The sequence below is a fragment of the Carcharhinus amblyrhynchos genome, chromosome 10 (assembly GCF_965287045.1).
Source record: "Carcharhinus amblyrhynchos chromosome 10, sCarAmb.v2.hapA, whole genome shotgun sequence".
Lineage (NCBI taxonomy): Eukaryota > Metazoa > Chordata > Chondrichthyes > Carcharhiniformes > Carcharhinidae > Carcharhinus > Carcharhinus amblyrhynchos.
Genome location: NC_137333.1, coordinates 28,897,202 through 28,910,850, shown reverse-complemented (window position 1 = coordinate 28,910,850; position 13,649 = coordinate 28,897,202). Strand labels below are relative to the sequence as shown.

General features: G+C 44.5%; 1 protein-coding gene across 2 annotated transcripts in view; it reads left to right on the top strand.

The window, feature by feature from the left end:
- The window catches only part of uggt2 (UDP-glucose glycoprotein glucosyltransferase 2), a 373,478-nt gene that overhangs the window by 183,654 nt on the left and 176,175 nt on the right, over positions 1 to 13,649 (top strand). For both annotated transcript variants that reach the window (XM_080198156.1, XM_080198157.1), the window contains exons 18-20: positions 777 to 941; positions 8,490 to 8,613; positions 8,705 to 8,803. In XM_080198156.1, coding sequence (XP_080054282.1) covers positions 777 to 941; positions 8,490 to 8,613; positions 8,705 to 8,803 — 388 coding nt within the window. The remainder of the gene's footprint in view (positions 1 to 776; positions 942 to 8,489; positions 8,614 to 8,704; positions 8,804 to 13,649) is intronic.

Below are 13,649 nucleotides of genomic sequence, written 5' to 3'. Positions count from 1 at the left end.
CGGAGTGTGACCAGGGGATTTTCACAGTAATTTAGTTGCAGCAAGCCTACTTGTGACAATAAATAAACTTTTAAAAACACTAATCTCCCTAACCCACACATCCTGGGACACTAAGGGGCAATTTAGCTTGGCCAGTCCACATAACCTTTGGACTGTGGGAGGAAACTGGAGCATCCAGAGCAAACCCATGCAGACAGTGGGAGAATGTGCAAACTCCACATGGTCACCCGAGGCTGGAATTGAACCTGGGTTCCTGGCACTGTGAGGCAGCAGTGCAAATCACTGTATTGTTTGCCATGCATCTCTCACAGAAGGATAATATCCTAAAGGATATTAAAACCAAACCTGATCTTTTTCTCTGTGACATTCATATATCTGTACTTTTCAGGAGTAGCAGCAAGACTGCATCAAGGAATGGGGAAATGCAGTTTATTTTCTTGCTTGCACCACATCCCCTTGCTCATCCAAGAGGCTGACAATACTAATCAAATTATCGCTAAGATCAGTTTACTCAGCAGATCATGGGAAGTGGAACTTTTTAATCCAAAAGTTTCAAATCTAGAAGGAGCAGCGCATTTAGTCTAGTTGATCATTTTTACAATATTTGTTAAAATTAATAAAATACTGTTGAATGTGAGCCAGTGTTTTTGTACGGCTCATACTACAGTTGTCAAGCTGGCTTCTAGTTAAGTATCACAGATGTAATAATTTTAAGATTTCTTTTGTTAAATAGGTAAATCCTACATTAATATCTGTCTCACTTCTGATTTGAATAGGGAGGAGCAAGTTTTTATAACACCACTGGCTTGGGTTCACTACCACAAGGTCTCTTTAATGGCATTCCCTTTAACATCGATGAGTTGGATCCTGAAGAGTTGGAAACTATTATCCTTCAAAAGATGATGGATGCAGCAGGGTTTTTTCAGAAGGCAGTTTTAATGGTATGTTTTATATATTTTAAGTATCATAATATGTGGTAGGTAGGTATAAGTCTGTCTATCGATTCTTAAAGTAGTTTTTCTAATTTCCGAACTCATTGGACAAGAATTGCATTACAAGTGATTCTTATTTTTAAAAAGAGGCAAAGATGATTTGTCCAATTACAGACTTATAAAACTTGATTATAAGTAAACCTCTTTGAAACTAAAAATGAGTAGTGTGATGGATTATTTTAAGCAACAAAGGTTAACTAGTGATTACAATCATGCTAATAGGATCAGCAGGTTATGTTTCAACTGATTTATTGAATTTCTTGAAGAACTTGTCCCACCCTTCGTTTGGTGAAGCAAGGTGTTAAGATTGAGCGTGAATCAACATTTCAGCAACATACCTAGTTTCCCATTTTACCAGCTCCTTTTTCCAGGTATGAACAGCTTTGTGCATTTGAAGGCATTACATTAGGATTAGCGAGTGGCATGCAATCTCCCCTCCTCACTTACATATGTTAACTACTTTGTCGGTCTGATGTCTCACTGGTGAAAATTTCAAATACTCCGTATAAGAGAGTTTCAGGTGCAGCAGTGATGAAGGTGAGTGGCGAGGAAGTGAGTACAAACCTGCCGTGTTGGGGAAGAGGGACAGGGGTCAGGGGTGTTCTCAGCCGCAATCATAGTGTTGGTATGGAGCCAGTGTACCTGCTGGTCATTTTTTAAAGGCTGCAGCAGGCAGACAGGCCTGCTAGTTGAGGAGGCTGTTACCCAATGGTCCGAAGAGGGGGCCAGAGGAGGAGGAGGAGACCCCGGCAGTTTCAGGTCCTTTAATGAGCTGACAGACGCTGTGTGCTGCTGCAGGTTCTGACATAGCAAGGAAACTGTTAGGTCCTCACAGGCTCAGGACTTGGGGACAGGGGTACACCTGTTCACGATGGCAGTGAAGGTTGTGGCAGCCTTAAACCCTTTATGCAATTGGGCCTTTACAGGCCGTCAGTGAAGACCTCTGTGGGATTTCCCAATCCTTGGTCCACAGGTGTGTCCGTGAGGTTAAGGATGCCTCGTTTGCCCAGCAGGCCAGTATATCAATTTCACCGTGGGCCAGGCCTGGCAGCATTGTAGTCTTTGCCACCATTGCCAGTGTGCTGAATATGCAAGGGGTATTAATTGCATTCACATGGCCCTGTGGTCCCCAAAACATCAGGCACTGTGCTTCGAGAACAGGAACGGGTTCCACTCCATGAATATTCAGCTGGCTTGTGGCCCAGAGTGAGTGTCATGCATGTGTGCACACCATCTGGGGAGTGTGCACAATAAACTTCATCTTGCAGAAGTCTGACATCCCCAGGGTCTTCGAAGACCAACCTATCACTGCCGGGATGGTTTGTGGAGGAAACGGCTATCCACTAAGCTTTTGGCTGATGACATCTGTGTGGGCGATCAGAGACTGATGTGGAGACCCATTCTAATGAAGCATGTGCTGCCAATCAGTCAAACATCGAGTGGTGTTTCAAGATCCTGGAGATTTGGTTCCGCTGTCTTGATTACTCTGACAAGCCCCACCAGTACAGCCCCATGAGGGTCTCCCACATCATCTTACCTTACTGTGCGCCCCATAACCTGCTGCAGCAGTGGAGAGAATTCCTGAAGGAGTGTGAACAGGCGGACGCCTCTGAGGAGAAAGGGACCCATGAGGATGTGGAGGAGAAGGCCGAAGAGGAGACAGGGGATGGAGAACATGCTGCAGCAAGGGTCTGGCAGGGCAGAACAGGGAGGGAGACCCTCATTGCCACAAGACTCTATAACTAGGGGGCATGTGAACCTCCACCTCCTACCCTCTGTCCCCACTACCCACCATGGGTCCCATTCACAGCACACAAGGGTGATGGACTTGGTTGGCCATGTTAGTGAGTTACTGGTCCTGGTAGGGTTATGATGATTTGCTATGCATCACGCTATGGTACAGATCTGGTACCATACAAGTCTGACCTCTGTTCTCTGATTGCAGAGTTCTCCATTCACCTGAAGAAGAGGGAATCCCCTCAAAAGCTAGTGAGTTTACTAGCAAATAAATCGGTTGGACTAAAACCTGGTGTTGTCAGACTTTTTATTGAAATGGTAAACATTTACAACATGCTGCTCTGCAGAGACACCTGGGTGTCCCTGTGCATGAGTCACAAAAAGTTGGTTTGCAGGTACAGAAGCAAATGGAATTTTGTCTTTCATTGATAGAGGGATGGAGTTTAAAAACAGTGAGGTTATGTTGCAGCTGCAAAGGTGTTGGTGAAGCCACACCTGAAGTACTGTACACCGATTTGGTCTCCTTCCATGAGAAAGGATATACTGGCACTGGAGAGGGTATGGAGGAGATTCACTAGGTTGATTCTGGAGTTGAGAGGGCTGGCTTATGAGGAAAGACTGAGTAGTCTCGGGCTATACTCGTGGGAATTCAGAAGAATGATGGGAGATCTTAGAGTAACATGTAAGATTATGAAGGGAATAGATAAGCTAGAAGCAGGGAAGTTGTTTCCACTGGGAGTCAAAACTAGAACTACGGGGCATGGCCTCAAAATAAGGGGGAGCAGGTTTAGGATTGCGTGGTGGAGGAACTTCTTCACCCAAAGGGTTGTGAATCTGTGGAATTCCCTGCCCAGTGAAGCAGTTGAGGCTACCTTGTTGAATGTTTTTAAGGCAAGGGTAGATAAATTTTTGAACAGTAAAGGAATTAATTCTTACGGTGAGTGAGTGAGTAAGTGGAGCTGAGTCTACAAAAAGATTAGCCATGATCTTTTTGAATGGCGGAACAGGCTCATAGGCCCAGATGGCCTACTCCTGCTCCCAGTTCTTATGTTCTTATTAAGTACCGTAAGATTGCAACTTGTGGCTCACCAAAGAAACTGGCACCATTCACTCCCATTTTCTTGCTCATTTGGCACTTGGAATCTTTTCATAACATCGCCCCCTGGGATTTAGAAATGGATTCATTTTGTCCACCATTACTGAAAGAACAGGCTACCAAATAGAGCTTTTCCATATATTGTAACTTACATATTGCAGATGATAGAAATATAAAATAAAAATGAAAAATGCTGGAAATACCCAGCTGGTCTTAGAGCATTAACGAGAGAGAAACAGAATTAACATTTCATTGATATAAATGTTAACTCTATTTCTGTCACCACAAGTATTGCTGAATCTGCTGAGTATTTCCAGCATTTTCCATTTCAATTGTATGGTTGAACTTTCCCAAAAACGGGTAAGAGCTCAATCTTATTAACTCATTGCATCTGGAGGAAGTGGGGTGGTGGGTGTGTATTAGGCGCTGCCTTAATGTGGGATAGGGGGATAGTTGGATGTTGGGATTTCAGGGGCACGGACTTGTCTGGGGGTCTTTGGGTTGTCATTCGCCACTAGTCCGTGGCTCGTGTTGCACAAGTTCCGCCTGGCTGCTGTATGACAATCTCCCACCCACCCCCTCAACTCCCTGTCACCCCAAACCAGTGATTTCACAAGGAGTCGAGTCCCAACCTCACTAATGTCTCACTGGTTACGCTGCTATTTGTTTGCTGGGCAGGCTCTGTGGCTGACTGCAGACATTGCACCCCAGGCCCACTAACAGTAACAAGAACCAGATGTGGCAGCTGTCACCCCAGTCTTGGGGTGCTTGGCAGACATTAACACAGCTCCTCACACTGCATGCATTCTGCAGTGCAGTTATACTCAAAGCTGCTGAGGTGGAGGCCAACCAGCTGAGGTGGGCGGCACAGTAGCACAGTGGTTAGCACTGCTGCTTCACAGCCCCAGGGTCCTGGGTTCGATTCCCGGCTTGGGTCACTGTCTGTGTGGAGTTTGCACATTCTCCTTGTGTCTGCGTGGGTTTCCTCCGGGTGCTCCGATTTCCTCCCACAGTCCAAAAATGTGTGGGTTAGGTTGATTGGCCATGCTAAGAAATTGCCCCTTGGTGTCCAGGGATGCGTAGGTTAGAGGGATTAGTGGGTATAATATGTAGGAATAGGGCCTGGGGTGGGATTGTGTTCTGTGCAGACTTGCTGGGTCAAAGGGCCTCTTTCTGCACTGTAGAGTTCTATGATTCTATGAACCAGGCTATAGCCACAGTGGGAGGTCAAAGGGTTGTCATTCAGAGCTAGGATCAACCCTTTATTAATTGAAAGGTGTTCCATTCCCTGAATGTCCGGATAGTCTGTGAATACTGGCCAATAGGAAGGCCCCAGCAAGGGCTCTGGCCCTTCTTCCTTCATCGAGGTACCATTGGATCTCTAGGACATTCCAGGGGATGGGGGAGAGCTGGAGTGAGTTCCAGAAGCCTCTGCGTCACCATGTTTTGCCAGTTCTGGAGGCCCAACTCAGTGATTGTCCTCTGTCCTATAAAGTGTCAATTACAAGGGGGCACCGATTCAAGGTGAAAGGAGGAAAGTTTAAGGGAGATGTGCGGGGGAAATTTTTCACACAGAGAGCGGTGGTACCTGGAACTGCCAGAGGAGGTGGTGGAAGCGAACACATTGGCAACATTTAAGAGGCATCTGAACGAGGACATGAATAGGGAGGGAAAAGAAGGATACAGATCGAGTAAGGGCAGTTTTTTTTTGGTTTAGTTCGGGCATCATGATCGGCACAGGCTTGGAGGGCCAAAAGGCCTGTTCTTGTGCTGTACTGCTCTGAGTCTGGACCAAGCTCTGGAGGCCCTCAGTGATAGCTTGCTGTGGGTGGGCCATGCTCACCAAGTCTGCAACCATGGCCCACTGTGACTGGCCCATGCTCACCAAGTCTGCATGATGTGGAGATGCTGGCGTTGGACTGGGGTAAACACAGTAAGAAGCCTGACAACACCAGGTTTAAGTCCAACCGATTTATTTGATAGTAAACTCGCAAACCTGGTGTTGTCAGACTTCTTACTGTGTCCACCAACTCTGCAGCCATGGCCCATTGTGACTGGGCAATACTCACCAAGGCCACAAGTGTGGTCCTCTATGTCTCTGCCATGTCTTGGACCCCGCTATCCATTTTCTGCCACAGGCTTCCCACTGCGGCCGCCACCCTTGCAGTGTTGGCCTTGCAGTTTCAGCGGGCACTGCGGTGGTGGCACTAACTTCTGAGGGCTTGGCTCACCTGGATCATCTCCTGCAAAAGTAGATGCACAGTTCAGTGCAAGGGAGGGACACATGTCAGGGCAGATTACAACATAATGCTGGCACCATTTCCTGCACCTGAAGGCTGTGGGACTCCAGGCAGCCTTGCAGTTGCAGGAATGTTGCCAACACCCACTCCTGTAATTGCTGGCTCTGCATCTCCAGCAGCTTCTGGAGAACTGTTCCCAGCAGCTTGCACCTGCCAAGGGATGGCTGTTTTCTTGGGTCTGGCAGATCTCTGGCTGCCCAAGCCCTTGGATGTTCCCTCCTTCACTTGATATGCATCAATAGCTGTGCGCCAGACAGCATCCCAGAAGCCTCACTGCTAACATAACCCACTATCACGACTGTATCTGCGCTGGTGGATGGTGCGTCTGATGCCTTTGTTGACTAGTCAGTGTTTTCCTCGGAACTTTCATGGAATCTATATTGTGCAGAAGGAGGCCAGTTGGCCCATCAAGGCTGGAATTGAACCTATAGCGCTGTGACACGACAGTGCCAACCACCGTGCCACCCTGGCGCCCCTTTCCTCAGAGGGACCGATGGTGGTTTCAGCAAGGACTGAGGTGCTGGCACTAAATTCTGGGGGCCTGGGCCCAGATCATCTGGATCATCTCCTGTAAAAGAAAACATGTGATTCAGTGCAAGGGAGGGACACACATCAGGGCAGATTGCAACGTAATTGAGAAAAGTCGTATAAAAAATTTTCTGGATCCTCACTTCTATGATGTACACCAATCCGGCTGTCATGACTCTTTCCTCTTTCTTCAACCCCTTGAGATCTCCATGGCATGCTCCTTGAATGGAACAAGGAGACACAGCTCAGGAACTCCTCAGTTTGCCCCATCTGGATTCCCAATTAATCACATGTAGCTTAGTATTATTTTCTTTTAAATTTATGGGATGTGGGTGTTACTGGCTGGCCCAGCAATTATTACCCAACTTTGAAGGGGTAATATCCAGTATTGAATACTGGATAACTCAGGTCTCAAGATGCAACATTTGTAGGCAGAGACTGGAGACAAGAAAAGTGGGTCAAGAAAAGTGGTGGTCCTTCTGCTGATCCATGGGAAACTCCAGCTTTCTTTAATCTGAAAAACAATCACTCACCATAATTCTCTGTATCCTCAGTACAGCCAAGCTTTTTAATATTTTCTCTTTATTAATTTTTTGTCCATACAGGACTCAACTACCTCCTTTTTCATTCTAACTTTGACAGTATTGTCTTCCTTAGTAAAGATATATGCAAAGTATTCTTTTATTTCCTTAACTGTACAGTCTGTTTCCATGCATAATTCCACTTTTGGTTCCTAACTGACTCTCCCTCCTCCTTTTACAACTGTTTTACTGGCATTAGGTTGTTGCTTGACTGCAACTGTGGTGATGTTTAGCTGATACTGTTTTACCTGGACTTCCTGAATATCCTCCCATAAAATAGATTTTTGGCATGAAAAGCAAGAACAGTAGTAAAAACTACTGTGCAACCATATTTTAGCTTTTAGGAGCAGTTACTCCTCTTCCCTATCCTAATCTTTAGTGTTTTAATCTTCCCATAACCTCCTGTAGGGACAACAAATAGCAGGAATGGAACCTTCTATCTATGGAGTTTTGCTTAAAACTCGACCTTCTTAGGCTCAGTTAAGTTCCTGCACAAATCTCACAATTGGTAAACTTGTACTAATTAAGCTCCCCCAAATTTGAACTATCTTAACTGGACCCAGTATCTACTTGATGGATTGAGGTGTGGTATGTCCCAAAACAAAGGTGCAGTTTGTACAATCTGCAATGCTGCAGAACCGTTTACATGCAGTCAGCTCATACTTGGTTGTCTCGCATCCACACCATGCTGGATATGATAAGTTTAATACTTCTCAGTCAAATCACCAAAACCAAATAATGCAGTTCTATTCAATGTAAATACACCAATCATACTACAAGGACAATGTTAACTGGAATGCTTCCACCACTGCTGCTGTTGAGTTGAAGGATTGGTTAGCTCAGTTGGCTGGACAGTCAATTTGTGATGCTAGCTCTGCGGGTCCAACTTCTGTACTGGCTGAGGTTATGCATGAAGCTTTCTCAATCTTGCCCCAAGCCTGAGGTGTGATGACCCACAGGCTTAATCACCACTAGTTTGCTCTCCCTCTCAAAGAGGAAAGCAGCCAGTGGTTATCTGGGACTACAGCATCACATGCTGTGGTGCTGATAATAATTGACAGCAGTTTAAGATACCCACTCTTAAAATAACATGCATATCATAACATGACAGAAACATATGTCTGTTAACCTAACTCTACAATCCCTTATCTGTACTGTGTTTTCCAGTTAAGATCCATTGTTTTAATAATTACTGAATTTCTAATGCCCATTAAGAGTCTGGATCACACCAGTCTATGTAAAAATCTGATTGCAGGGCCAATTAAATGAACATATGGATGTGGTAGATTTCTTGATGGATCAGCCAAATGTTGTCCTCCGCATCAATCCTGTAATTCTGAGCACTGAGCGGAAGTACCTTGATCTTACATCGAAGGCAGGTAATGTAATTCGTTATTTTCCTATTTTAAAAATGTTACTATTGATTAAATCCTAAGTTGCATTTTATATAACATATTTCTTCTGTTTTAGCTTTGAGTGATTGGAATGACTTTACCACATATTCCTTCCTGGATTCTCAAGACAAAAGCGCTGTAATTGCTGATCAGATGAAATACCTCACAAGAAAAGGTACTGGTAGTTATTCTTTCTGTGTTAAAGTATTTTTATCAGTTTCTGATTACTAGATAACAAAGCCATTTGGTAAGTTTCTGCTTAAAAGGTCACTGCACAGAATGAAAGCCCTTGGTTTTGGGGTTGACATTAACCAAAAGCAGAGTCATATAAACGTGGAGCAGGAATAGACCATTCGGCCATTCGAGCCTGCTACATCTCTCAATAAAGGCAGTGTCATAACTGCAAGTATAATGGTGAGAACTGTGTCAGTCTCCCAGGCACACTTCACATGACAATCTTCCAACACTCAGTCACTTTTTGGGAGAGTGGAGAGTTTTGCACCGAATTCAGAGCGCTTGCCTGCTATTTCATAGTCTCAACCTCACGGACACTGACACAAACACACACACACACAGAACACACACCCCGCCCGCTCCTCCCCCCACCCCCCCCCCCCCCCACCCCCCCAAATCAGTGGCATATTCTCCTCCTACCCCAACACTGGTGACCTGCTGATAGGTCCCCACTCCCAGACATGATCCCTCATCATGGGCCCCTCACTGCCTTCAAAACTTTCAAATACTCATGCTTCCATTGCCTTTTGAGGAAATTTAAAAGTCTAAAACACCAAGGAAAAAAATTCTTCTCACCTCTCATTTAAATTGGTGATACCTTATTTTAAATAGTGACCCCCTTAGTTTTAAATTCTCTAACGTGGAGTGGCATAGTGGCACAGTGGTTAGCACTGCTGTTTCACAGCGCCAAGGATCCGGGTTCGATTCCCGGCTTGGGTCACTGTCTGTGTAGTTTGCACATTCTCCCCGTTTCTGCATGGGTTTCTTCCAGATGCTCTGGTTTTCTTCAACAGTCCAAAGATATCATCGATCATAGAACCCTACAGTGCAGGGATGGCCCTTTGGCCCATCAAGTCAAGAACAAAGAACAACCCAGCACAGGAAACAGGCCCTTTGGCCCAACGAGTCCGCACCGCCACCTTAACAAAGCATTTTCCTACACCTACCTTGCCCCGTGTGTATGCACCGAACACAATCCCACCCAGTCTTTACTCCCATATCCCTACATATTATAGCCACTAATCCCTCTAACCTACGCATCCCTAGACACTAAAGGGTAATTTTTTAGCATGGTCAATTAACCTAACCCGCACATCTGTGGACTGTGGGAGGAAATCGGAGTACCCGGAGGAAACCCATGCAGACACGAGGAGAATGTGCAAACTCCACACAGACAGTGACCTGAGCCGGGAATCGAACCCAGGACATATGCAAAGGGTTAGGCTGATTGGCCATGCTAAATTGGCCCTAGTGTCAGGGGGATTAGCAGGGTAAATGGGGATCACGGGAATAGGGCCTGGCTGGGATTGTGGTCAGTACAGACTCAATGGCCAAATGGCTTCTTTCTGTACTGTAGGGATTCTTCCTTTCCAAAAAGAAACACCCTCTCTACATCCACCCTGTTATGGCAGCTTAAGCCAGCATATGTTTCAATAAAGTTGTCTCTTACTGTTCTAAACAACCAGCCGACATAAGCTGAGCTTGTCCAATCTTTCCTCATAAGATAACTTGATTATTTCTGGTATTAGTGTAATAAACCTTATCGGAACTGTTTCTAATGCACTATAATCTTGCATTAAATAAAAAATTAATACTGTTCACAATACACCAGATGTGGTCTCACCAGTGTCCTTTGCAACTGAAGCATAATTTCCCTACTTCTGTAAATCAATTTTCCTTGCAATACACAACGTTCTATTAACTTGCCTAATTATTTGCTGTACCTAGAGTCATAGAGGTTTACAGCATGGAAACAGGCCCTTCGGCCCAACTTGTTGTCTAGTTTTTACCATTTAAGTTAGTCCCAATTGCTCACATTTGGCTCATATCCTTCTATACCAATCTTACCCATGTAACTGACTAAATGCTTTTTAAAGTACAAAATTATACCCTCCTCTACTATTATCTTTGGCAGCTCGTTCCAGACACTCAGTGACCTCCATGTGAAAAAAAATGCTCCTCGGGACCCTTTTGTGTCTCTCTCCTCTCATCTTAAACCTGTGCCCTCTAGTTTTAGACTTCCCTATCTTTGAAGAAAGATGTTGACTATCTACCTTACCTATGCCTCTCATAAAATTATAGGATCACCCCTAAACCTCCTACACTCCAGGGGAAAAAAGCCCCAGTCTGTCCAGCCTCCTTTTATAACTCAAACCATCAAGCCCCAGTAGCATCCTAGCAAATCCTTTCTGCACTTTTTCTAGTTTAATAATACTCTTTCTACAATAGTTCAACCCAGCATACACGGTATTCCAAATGTAGCCTTACTAGTATCTTGTACAACTTCAACAAGATGTCCCAACTCCTGTATTCAGTGTTCTGACCAATGAAACCAAACATGCCGAATGCCTTCTTCACCATCCTGTCCGTCTTGACTCCATTTTCAAAGAGTTATGAATCTGTACTCCTAGATTTCTTTGTTTTATAATTCTCCCTAACACCCAACCATTAACGAGTAAGTCCTGCCCTAGTTCGATGTACCAAAATGCATCACCTCGTATTTATCTAAATTAAACTCCATCTGCCATTCATCAGCCTTCTGGCTCAATTGATCAAGATTCTGTTGCAATCCTAGATAATCATCACTTGTCTGCTATGCACCGATCTTGGTGTCATCATCTGCAAACTTACTAACCATGCCTCCTAAATTCCCATCAAAATCATTAATATAAATGACAAATAACAATGGACCCAGCACTGATCACTGAGGCACACCACTGGTCACGAGGCTCCAATTTCAAAAACAACCCTCTACAACCACCCTCTGTCTTCTCTCACCAAGCCAATTTTGTATTCAGTTGGCTACCTTACTCTGGATCCCATGAGATTTAATCTTATTCAACAACCGATCATTGCAGTACTTTGTCAAAGGCCTTACTAAAGTCCATGTAGACATTGTTGACTGCACTGCCCTGAAGGGGTAACCTTCTTGGTTACTCCTTCAAAAAAAACAGAATCAAAGTCGTGAGACAAGATCTTCCACTCACAAAGCCATGCTGACTGTCCCGAATCAGTCTTTGCCTCTCTGAATGCCTGTAGATCTTGTCTCTCAGAATACCTCCTAACAACTTACCCAGTACAGACATTAGACTCGCGAGCCTGTAGTTCCCAAGCTTTTCCATGCTGCCTTTCTTAAACAAAGGCACAACATTTGCCATCCTCCATTCTTCAGACAGTTCACCTGTGGCTGTCGATGATTCACATATCCCTGCTAGGGGACCTCTCTAGCCTCCCACAACATCCTGTTCTTCATCGTTTGATGCACTTTAGAACTTCCAGCACTTCCCTTTCTGAAATAAGTACACTCCTCAAGATATCAATATTTATTTCCCCAAGTTCCCTAACATCCATGCCCTTCTCAACAGTAAATGTTGCAGAGAAATATTCATCTAAGATCTCACCGATCTCATGTGGATCCGCACAATGATGACCTTGTTGATCCTTAAGATGTCCCATTCTTTCCAGAGTTACTGTTTTGCCCTTCATATATTTCTAGTAGCTGTCTGGATTCTGTTTTGCCTTATCTGCCAAAGCAATCTCTTGTCCCCTCTTTGTTCTCCTGATTTCTCTTTTAACTCCACTCTGACAATCTCTATACTCTTCAAGGGATCCACTTGACCTGAGCTGCCTATGCATGTGATGTGCCTCCCTCTTCTTCTTGTCCAGGGCCTCAATATCCCGAGTCATCCAGGGTTCCCTAATGCCACCAGCCTTGCCCTTCACTCTAAGGGGAATGTGCTTGCCCTGAACTCTGGTTAATACATTTTTGAAGGCCTCTCACTTACCAGATGTTTCTTTGCCTACCATTAGACTCCCCCAGTTAACTTTTGAAAGTTCTTGTCTGATACGTCAAAATTGGCATTGCCTCAATTTAGAATTTTAACTTTGGGCCAGACCTATCATTCTCCACAGCTATCCTAAAAATTAATGGAATTATGGTCACTGGTCCCAAAGTGACCCATCACTAGCATTTCTGTCACATGCCCTTCATATTTCCCAAGAGGAGGTCAAGTTTTGCCCCCTCTCTAGTCGGGCCATCCACATACTGAATGAGAAATTCCTCCTGAAAACATTCAACAAATTTCTCTCCATCCAACCCTTTAATACTATGGCTGTCCCAGTCAATGTTGGGAAAGTGAAAATCCCCTACTATTACCATGTATTTTTCTTGGAGCTGTTCGTAATCTCCTTGACATATTTGCTCCTCAATTTCCTGTGCCTATTTGGGGACCTATAGTACAATGTATTATAGTGATCTCCCCTTTCTTATTTCTCAGTTTATCCCATATAGACTCTGTGGACGAACCCTCAGAAATATACCCTCTCAGTACTGCCGTGATGTTCTCTTTAAACAAAAATGCAACTCCCTTCCTCTCTTACCTCTTGTTCTATCTTTCCTATAGCATCCGTACCTTGGAACACTGAGTTGCCAGTTCTGTCCCTGCTAGCCATGTTTCAGCGTTAGCTATAATATCCCAGTCCCATGTACCCATCTGGTTCGAGGAGTTTTCTCAGGTATTCCCCGGGGTACTCTGTATTTGTTGAACCTCACTCAGTCAATGTATAGGCTGTGAAAGACAGTATATAATTAAAGAACGAAAAGGAATTTATTTGCTAATGCATGCATCAGGAGAAAGACACAGTCAGTGAGGGTTGGCTATCCTCTCTGAGCTAATATTGCTAGGTAAAATTATTGTATTATTCTGAACATTTCAATATCCCACCCTGTCTTGTCAATCAGATTGGAAGGCCCAATCACAACATCACACATTATTATCTCAGCCAAT